At 40.6% G+C, this 9,882-nt stretch overlaps 1 protein-coding gene across 1 annotated transcript; it reads right to left on the bottom strand.

Moving 5' to 3' along the window:
* Window positions 1-219: 219 nt before the first annotated feature.
* On the bottom strand, window positions 220-9,095 carry NDUFAF4 (NADH:ubiquinone oxidoreductase complex assembly factor 4). Its single transcript, XM_055433504.2, has 3 exons — window positions 8,861-9,095; window positions 7,919-8,022; window positions 220-603 (listed from the first exon to the last, which is right to left on the bottom strand). Exons 1-3 carry the CDS (start codon window positions 8,994-8,996, stop codon window positions 316-318), a joined length of 528 nt encoding a protein of 175 aa, XP_055289479.2. The 5' UTR covers window positions 8,997-9,095; the 3' UTR covers window positions 220-315.
* Between the last annotated feature and the right edge of the window lie 787 nt (window positions 9,096-9,882).

The following is a 9,882-nucleotide window of genomic DNA, read 5'->3' as shown; positions in this document are numbered from 1 at the left end:
ATTCAGGACATTTCCCAAGAGGCTACATGACCAATTTAAAAGCTGATGATAGATTTGCTTAAAATACAGTAACTTTTATTTACAGTAAATTTATACATGTGCTGATTAGTCATGCTGATATTACATAAGAACACAAACTAAAAGAGAGAAAAGTCAATCCTATCAGCCATCCTGAAAATTCAAGAGTTCATAAATAGCAAGCTCTCACAAGGACGGAGCTCAACACAATTGGTAATTTATATAATTTAACATGCTACAAATGAAAATAAACAGGGCATGGAGATGAGGACAGGAAAAGTCCTGTTGAGATTCTCTTCATTTTGATTGTATTGCTTTCTTGCCTTCAGGGGGGAAGATTTTGACCTCAAAACTAACAAAATATTTGAGAAGGGAATTGACATCTTGCTGTTCTAGATGGTATTCTTCAGCTATTTTCTTAGCAGTCCATGTGTCTGGATAAAGTTTATGATTATTGAGAAGTGTCAATGCCTCTACAATGGAAATTTTGCCTTTGGGAATGTTCTTAACGTTCATCATATCAAACTGATGGTCTTTTGGCAACCTGAACTCCTTAGGCTTCTGACGTGTTGCGGCTTCCTTTACCTAGTATCAAAAGACAAAAACCAAAAAACAGGCTTTTAGGATGACAGCAAAAGTTTGACATCTACTTTCCTGCCTTGAATCTCTATTTTTCTTCTTCAAACAAATATTTCCCATGCTCTCCAAACTACATTTTCTCTTTATGATGAGTCTTAGTTTGTTGATGCTTTTGCCATATCACCATTTCACAACCATAGTTCAATCATTAAATTTAGGTAGAAAAGAATAAAATGGATACCATCCACTCACCACATTATTTCATATACATTAAAAGAATAACAAGTTGATTAGAAAAACTAAACTGCTTTAGAAGGGCAGAATCCTGATGCTGCTCTAACAGCTTACCTGACAATCTTCATCCTTTTTCCTAGTTTTGTATTCATATTCAGTTAAGTTGCTCAGTCATATCCAACTCTTTGCAACCCCATGGACTGCAGCATGCCAAGCCTCCCTGTCCATCACCAGCTACCAGAGTTTACTCAAACTCATGTCCATTGAGTCAGTGATGCCATCCAACTATCTCATCCTGTCGTCCCCGTCTCCTCCTGCCTTCAATCTTTCCCAGCATCAGGGTCTTTTCCAGTGAGTCAGTTCTTCACATCAGGTGGCCAAAGTACTGGAGTTTCAGCTTCAACATCAGTCTTTCCAGTGAATATTCAGGACTGATTTCCTTTAATATAGACTGGTTGGATCTCCTTGCACTCCAAGGGATTCTCAAGAGTCTTCTCCAACACCACAGTTCAAAAGCATCAATTTTTTGACGCTCAGCTTTCTTTATAGTCCAACTCTCACATCCATACATGACTACTGGAAAAAAAACATATCCTGGACTACACGGACCTTTGTGGGCAAAGTAATGTCTCTGCTTTTTAACATGCAAACTAGGTAGGTCATAAGTTTTCTTCCAAGGAGTAAGGGTCTTTTAATTTCATGGCTGCAGTCACCATCTGCAGTGATTTTGGAGCCCCAAAAAATAGTCTGCCACTGTTTCCACGTTTCTCTATCTATTTGCCATGAAGTGAAGGAACCAGATGCCATGATCTTAGTTTTCTGAATGTTGAGCCTTAAGCCAACTTTTTCACTCTCCTCTTTCACTTTCATCAAAGGCTTTTTAGTTCTTCTTCACTTTCTGCCACAAGGGTGGTATCATCTGCATATCTGAGATTATTGATATTTCTCCCAGCAATCTTCATTCAAACTTGTGCTTCATCCAGCCCAGCATTTCTCATGATGTACTCCGCATGTGAGTAAATAAGCAGGGTGACAATATATAGCCTTGACGTACTCCTTTTCCTATCTGGAACCAGTCTGCTGTTCCAAGTCCAGTTCTAACTGTTGCTTCCTGACCTGCATACAGATTTCTCAAGAGGCAGGTCAAGCGGTCTGGTATTCCCATCTCCTTCAGAATTTTCCTGTTTATTGTGACCCACAAAGTCAAAGGTTTTGGCATAGTCAATAAAAGAGAAACAGATATTTTTCTGGAACTCTTGCTTTTTCGATGATCCAGAGGATGTTGACAATGGGATCTCTGGCTCCTCTGCCTTTTCTAAGTCCAGTTTGAACATCTGGAAGTACACGGTTCAAGTATTGTTGAAGCCTGGCTTGGAGAATTTTGAGCATTATTTTGCTAGTGTGTGAGATGAGTGCAATTGTGCAGTAGTTTGAGCATTTTTTGGCATTGCCTTTCTGTGGGACTGGAATGAAAATGGACCTTTTCCAGTCCTGTGGCCACTGCTGAGGTTTTCAAATTTGCTGGCATATTGAGTGCAGCACTTTCACAGTATCATCTTTCAGGATTTGAAATAGCTCAACTGGAATTCCATCACCGCCACTAGCTTTGTTTGTAGTGATGCTTCCTAAGGCCCACTTGACTTCACATTCCAAGATGTCTGGCTCTAGGTGAGTGATCACGCCATCGTGATTATCTTGGTCGTGAAGATCTTTTTTGTACAGTTCTTCTGTGTATTCTTGCCACCTCTTCTTAATATCTTCTGCTTCTGTTAGGTCCATACCATTCTGTTCTTTATTGAGCCTATCTTTGCATGAAATTTTCCCTCGGTATCTCTAATTTTCTTGAAGAGATCTCTAGTCTTTCCCATTCTGTTGTTTTCCTCTATTTCTTTGCACTGATCACTGAGGAAGGCTTTCTTCTCTCTCCGTGCTATTCTTTGGAACTCTACATTCAGATGCTTATATCTTTCCTTTTCTCCTTTGCTTTTCGCTTCTCTTCTTTTCCCAGCTATTTGTAAGGCCTCCTCAGACAGCCATTTTGCTTTTTTGCATTTCTTTTTCTTGGGGATGATCTTGGTCCCTGTCTCCTGTACAATGTCACGAACCTCCACCCATAATTCATCAGGGAGAGTATCAGATCTAGTCCCTTAAATCTATTTCTCACTTTCACTGTATAATCGTTAGGGATTTGATTGAGGTCATACATGAATGGTCTAGTGGTTTTCCCTACTTCCTTCAATTTAAGTCTGAATTTAGCAATAAGGAGTTCGTGATCTGAACCAGTCAGCTCCCGGTCTTGTTTTTGCTGACTGTATAGAGCTTCTCCATCTTTGGCTGCAAAGAATATAATCAATCTGATTTCGGTGTTGACCATCTGGTGATGTCCATGTGTAGAGTCTTCTCTTGTGTTGTTGGAAGAGGGTGTCTGCTATGACCAGTGTGTTCTCTTGGCAGAACTCTATTAGCCTTTGCCCTGCTTCATTCTGTACGCCAAGGCCAAATTTGCCTGTTACTCCAGGTATTTCATGACTTCCTACTTTTGCATTCCAGTCCCCTATGAAGAGGACATCCTTTTTTGGTGTTAGTTCTAGAAGGTCTTGTAGGTTTTCATAGAACCGTTCAACTTCAGCTTCTTCAGCACTACTGGTCGGGACATAGACTTGGATTACTGTGAAATTGAATGGTTTGCCTTGGAAATGAACAGAAATCATTCTGTCGTTTTTGAGACTGGATCCAAGTACTGCATGTCGGACTCTCTTGTTGACTATGATGGCCACTCCATTTCTTCTACGGGATTCGTGCCCACAGTAGGAGAGATAATGGTCATCTGAGTTAAATTCACCCATTCCATTTGATTTTAGTTCGCTGATTCCTAAAATGTCAACGTTCACTCTTGCCATATCCTGATTGTCCACTTCCAATTTGTCTTGATTCATGGGCCTAACATTCCAGGTTCCCATGCAATATTGCTCTTTACAGCATCGGATTTATATTATGTGCCTCCAAACACCCTGAGTGAATTCAAATGTTGCTAGAAATCTTGCCTCTTCAGAGGAAATGAAATATTGCCTCCAAGACCTCAACAAATAAAACCACCTATCCACACCCGTCTTTCCACCTGTCTGATCCAAGCTTAATCCTTGGGTTTGTGCTCTGTATTTTATTCCTCTATCTGCTACATCAACTAGAGCCCCCTGTCCCTTTACTTTTCCTTTCAAACGTGCCCTGCCTACTATTGCTTTTTGGTAAAAATATGAAAGTGCCCTGGCTGGTGCATAAATTAAAAAAAAAAAAGTGTCCTAGTCACCAACTTTTACAAACACTCATCAAACCCAACAACTCTTCTTTTATGACCAGTTTCCTTCTTTTCAGTTCAGCTTTAAAAAATAGTACTTGCGATCTCAAATCCAAAGGATTACATCTTAATCCAGAGGCCATTTTTTTAAGCAAACACTGCTGACACTCCCACATACCCACAACTATTTTTTCTTCGGTTTCCATACCACCTCTCTCTGCAGTGGTTCCTTCCTTGTGGTCTATTTCACTTCAGCTACCCTGCAAATGCTAGTATGCCCCCAATTTCTGGCCCATGCCCTCTTCTCACTCTACACATTCCCCCCAAGCAATCCCACCACCCCCTTATTATTATCATCCACACATCAATGACTCTCAAATATGACCTTTCTCCTGACCTTTCAGATCCCAATTCCCAAACGACTAACTACATTTTTACTTGATAACCTAAAAGTACCTCAAAGATCAACTTGTCTAAAGCTGAACTGGTCCCTTTTCTCTGAAAATACAATTTTGTCCCCAGATTCTCTAGCTCAGTAACCAACTCCACCCACCTCCCAAAGCCCACTTCAAAACTCAAAGTTTCTCGAATGTTATATTTGACATTTCCCTCTCCTTACTCATTACGACCAATTAATGACCAAATCTGGCTCGTGCTTCTAAGTCCCTCTCAAACCTGTTCACTTCTCTCCCAGTCACTAATTACCCTTGTCCAAGCCAATGTCTCTTACAGGAACTACTGCAAAAGCCTGGTCTCCTCTTCACTGGATAAAATGCCTTTCCCTCCCTTCTTCCTAGCCCGCCTCAAAACTGCCCTCAGAATGAAGCAAATCTGAAGTCACTCTTCCACAGGAAACTCTTCAGTGACTTCCAACTGCCCTCAGGATAAACCTCAAATTCCTTAGCAAGACAAATAACAATCGTCATGATTTGGCCCCTATTAACTTTCTACCCCACCCCATTTCATCGACCCAAATTCATCCCTCATACCTTCTTCTAACTGTGGGGCGTGTGCATTCTCAGTTGCTCAGTGGTGTCCAACTCTTTGCAACCCCGCCAGGCTCCTCTATCCATGGGACTTCCCAGGCAAGAATACTGGAGTGGGATGCCATTGCCTCCCTCCTCCAGGGGATCTTCCCCACCCAGATAATGAACCCAAGTCTCCTGCAGCTCCTGCACTGACAGATTCTTCCACTGAGCCACCTGGGAAGCTCCTAACAGTACTGAACTCTAAAGGCACCACACTCTCTCCTACCTTCATATTATAACTCTGGCCTGAAACACTCCTAACAACAACTTCATTTTCCAAAAACTCAAGTTTCCCTTATCTTCCTAGTCCTGTATCTTCCTACCACCTAATACATATTTTTTAATCCAGTTTTCCCTTCTGATTAATATTAAATACTAAAATTAATATTATGACACTGAAAAAAATCTGATAAACATCCTCTTTTAATTAAAAAAAAAAACTCTTAGCAAATTAAAAATAGAACAAAACATCCTAACTGTGATAAAAGTATTTTTCAATCAGACCAAATCACTTTATTTCAATTAATTACAGGCACCCTATGCAAGGAAAGAACAGGACAGAATAATAGACACAGTAAAAGGAGAATTAAGTATAAATACTAGAAAGAGAGAAAACTAATTCCATTCCAATGGTATGAGAATATCTTTAGAAAAATATAAGAGAATCAACTGAAAAACAAAGAGAAATAATAACCTAGAAAAGCAGGTACCTATAGTAAAAAAATCACTTTTTTGTGTGGCATATTAGCAATAAATAGTTAAAAACTTAGGGAGAAAAGAGATCCATAGTAACAATCTTCCCTCTACCCTGCAAAGACTCAATCAAACAAAAAAGTTAATTCTCCATCTATAAATTCCAATTCAATTACACTCAAAGTCAAAATAAGACTTTTTAAGAACCTGTTCATATAGGGATAAAATGTGTGGTAACAGTCAAAGAATTTCTGAAACGAAACAAAGATGATCATAACAGAAATTGAGATACTTTACAAAGTTTTATTAATTAAAATAGTATAATTCTAGTGTAGACATAGAAAAATAAATAGAACTGATGAATCCGTTAACAGACTTATAAGTGTATATACTAGCATTTTAAATGAGTGAGAAAAGGACTGGGTTATTGAATAAATTATATTTAGACAACTGACCATCCAGTTGAAAAGTTCTCCCTCACCAAAAACTTTATTTAATGCCAAATAAAGATTTTAACATAAAATATATAATCATAAAAGTACTGAAAAAATATAGAAGACTGTCATTATGTTAGACTGAGTCCATACAATGAAAGACAGAAAGGTTAATATATTTCACAAAATTTTGAATAGCAATAGATTAAAAAGTCGGACAAAAATAAATTATTTGACATATGACAGTCACAAAACCACTGATGTCTAAAGACATCACAAATCATTAAAAAAATAATGAACTGCTCAAAAGAAAAAGAGACAAACATAAACACTTTCTTCACTATCACTTGCCCATGAATGAGTCTTTTCAGATTTTTCCTAATACCCCTCCAAGAAATTTTAACACAGCCGTGTATCTCCTAAGTATTATATTTACATTCCTATATTTTATACATAAGAAGTATTAAATGTTTTTTGTTCCCCAAGAGTTAATTTTAGAATAAGTACATGTAAGAGAAACAATACCGAAGTAATATCCAACACCTGTCTAAAGATAATATAAAGAACATGAACATCAACCCCTATGTGTGTGTGTGTGAACATCTGATAACTGAACCCTATAACTGTTGTTAAAACAAGTTACAAACCTTATTTTACATGTGCGTTTTCTCTTCCCTAGTTAAAATTATACTAATAACTATTAACATATCTGTGCAGTTTATTGCCTATCTACAGAGAAAGACATTGGAGAATTTTAGAATGAAAAGGGAATTGTCACTGGCACTTCCCTCTCCTTTAATCAAACTCTTCTCCCTACTTAGAAGCTTCCTGACCCCCATGAACTCATCTGGCTGACACCCACCCATTGTTCAGGCCTGAGTCTGAATGTCACTTCCTCAGAAACCATCCCTGATCCTTCTATCTCAAAAAGCTCCCTCTGATATGCTCAGTGCCTACATTTCTTCTTTACAGATTTAGTAATTATGTACCTGTGGTTGCTCATTTGTTTAATGCCTGTGTCCCTCTCAACACTATAAGCACTGTGACAGCAAGGACTAGAACTGCTGTGTTCATCACTGCACACAGAGCACTGTGCCTGATATTTACATACAGGTTCCCACTCCCATGTATTCTGCGACCTCCCTGCTTTTACAAATTCTATCTGAATATTTTCTTAAAAACAAAAAAAAAGCCCACCAACAACACAACACTAAAAAATGCTCTGACATCAGAACATACCTCAAACCACTGAAGAGAAAATAGTATTAAAGCTCTCTCAGTGTTATTCAAATGTTATTTAAGTGACCAATTGTCATTTGGTAGAAGTTCCCTACCAAATCCTATAAATTCTGAAATAACAGAAGTGCATTCAACCAATACTTTCACAAGTCTTTACTTATTTTTTCACAAGTCTTTTAGATTTCAGTAAATATTCAATGAACAGAGGCATCTGTGTCTTGCTTAGACCTCTGTGCTTCAACTTTGCCAAAGCTCTGCATTCTGGTTCAGAAGCACACTGACACTTTTACACTTGCAGAGCCCTGACTCCCTTTTACTATTTGCCACACTTCTCTACGTGATTCTCCTGGAGCTCCAAGGAGTTAAATTATATATTTACTAATGAAAACACACATTACCTGCAAAGAAGACACAGGATCTTGGGAATCAACATACACGTCTTTTAGTAATGACAGCAGTTTGTCATCTTTCCTATCAATTTCTCCCTTAATTTCTGGATGGCCTAAGGAAAGAAAAAGAATGTTACAACCATAAAGCCAAAGAAAATTTCCTATAAGATCCTAACACTTAACACAAAACAGTCACTTTTTTCCCCCCAAACTTTAAAATTTTTATTTTGTATTGGGGTATAGCTGATTAACAATACTGTGGTAGTTTCAGGTGAACAGGAAAGGGACTCAGCCATACATATACATGTATCCATTCTCCCCCAAATCTCCCTCCTATCCAGGCTGGCACGTAATATTGAGCAAAATTTCATGTGCTATACAATAGGTCCTTATTGGTTACCCATTTTAAATATAGCAGTGTGTACATGACCTTCCCAAAGTCCCTAACTATCCCTTACACGCCCACCCTCCCCGGCAACCATAAGTTCGTTTTCGAAATCTTTGTGAGTTGCTTTCTGTTAAAGTCACTTCATTTTTTGCTTAATCAACATTCACTCGAACACAATAGGACGTGTTTTAAATGTAACTCATAAAGCTAGGTCAAGTTCGGTGTCCACTGTTGTGCGAAGACGTCTAGAGAGTTCTCTCGCATACGATCCCTTCTGATTTTGATTCCTTGTATCATGCCGCAAAGCATTAAAGCCGGCGAGGGCGGGGTCAGCACGGGGAGACGCCGACACCTCCAGGACTCGAAGTAGGCGGAGCCGCCGACTCCGCGGGAGCAAGGAGACAGTCTCAATGTCACCAGCCCGGGGGCGCCACCTTCCCGAGTCCGGCCGGCCCGGGTGGCTGCAGCTGACCCCGGTCACCCCACCAGTGCACCGAGGTCCACCACTCAACCCACACCCGGAGACCGAGCGCCGGGGCCCGAGGCGCCCCGGCACCACTTACTGTTCATCTGCTCTCGCAGGAGGTTCTTGGTGGAGGGGTGCCTGGGAGCGGGGGAAGGCTTCATTCTGCTGATTTCCCGTTCCGCCCGGTTCTCTAGGTTGAAATTCCTGACTGCGCGAGCCACCGCAGCCCCCATTGCTTCACATGATGCCCTAAGTCCCACCACACGTGGTTAAGCACAGGCGCCGGCGACCTCCGGGACACCCGGAGCATGCGCACGTCTCGGGGTGACCGCGCTGGAGCTTCAAAACGCGCGCTAAATGCGTGCAGTTCGCCCCCTAGCGGTCGGGAGGGCACACGCCGCGTCTCCACCTAGAGCATCTCAAAGGGAGCACCTCCCTCGGGGGCGGAGACATGCTCCCACCTGCGGCTGCTTCCCGCGGTTTGGGGCGGGACTCAGGGCTTGGGCACACCTTGCTTTTACGCTCTACAGCCTGGTGGAGTCGGGCGGGAAACTTAAGACAGTTTTCTTGCCGGGTTTTCCCCCAGGTTTTCTGATTTAATCTCTCCCGAGTGAGGCCTGGCTTTGGTTCAAGTTTCCCACGTGATCCCAAAGTTGCAGGCTGAGAATCAACGTCTAAGCAAATTGACCGTGAGTCCTTTCACAGGTCGGTGCAAACAGAGGAAGCCAATAAAAATGGAATTAATGGCTAAAGGAAGGTTCTAAAATAGCCCTTTCCTCCTTTTGTGAAAGGAAAATAGTGAAAGCTTACTCATCCTCGATGAATATTTGTTCTGTCGCTCTTTGTTTAAATGTTGCTTGTTTTCCTGTCCCGTTTCCTGTTGCGTTTGAATCAACCCTGTTCTCTTTTTCCATAATCTTTTACACCGCGCTCTCGTAATGCATTTGACCTATCGATTTCCATTATGCTCTCCTTTTCCTTCTTTTTGTGTATTTTAAATTCTAATTTGTGTTGTGTCCCTGCCATTAAGTATTGAGTCATTGCGTCATTCCTTAGCCTATTTCTCCTTTGTTTTATACCTTCCTTATTCTTTTTAAGCCACGGAGACCTCCTTGTAAC

Source organism: Moschus berezovskii, chromosome 10, assembly GCF_049115385.1.
Source record: "Moschus berezovskii isolate FMDL1 chromosome 10, NW_MosBer_1.0, whole genome shotgun sequence".
In the NCBI taxonomy this organism is placed as follows: Eukaryota; Metazoa; Chordata; class Mammalia; order Artiodactyla; family Moschidae; genus Moschus; species Moschus berezovskii.
The sequence above is the reverse complement of the archived record's forward strand: the minus strand, read 5'-3'. Positions and strand labels throughout refer to the sequence as shown.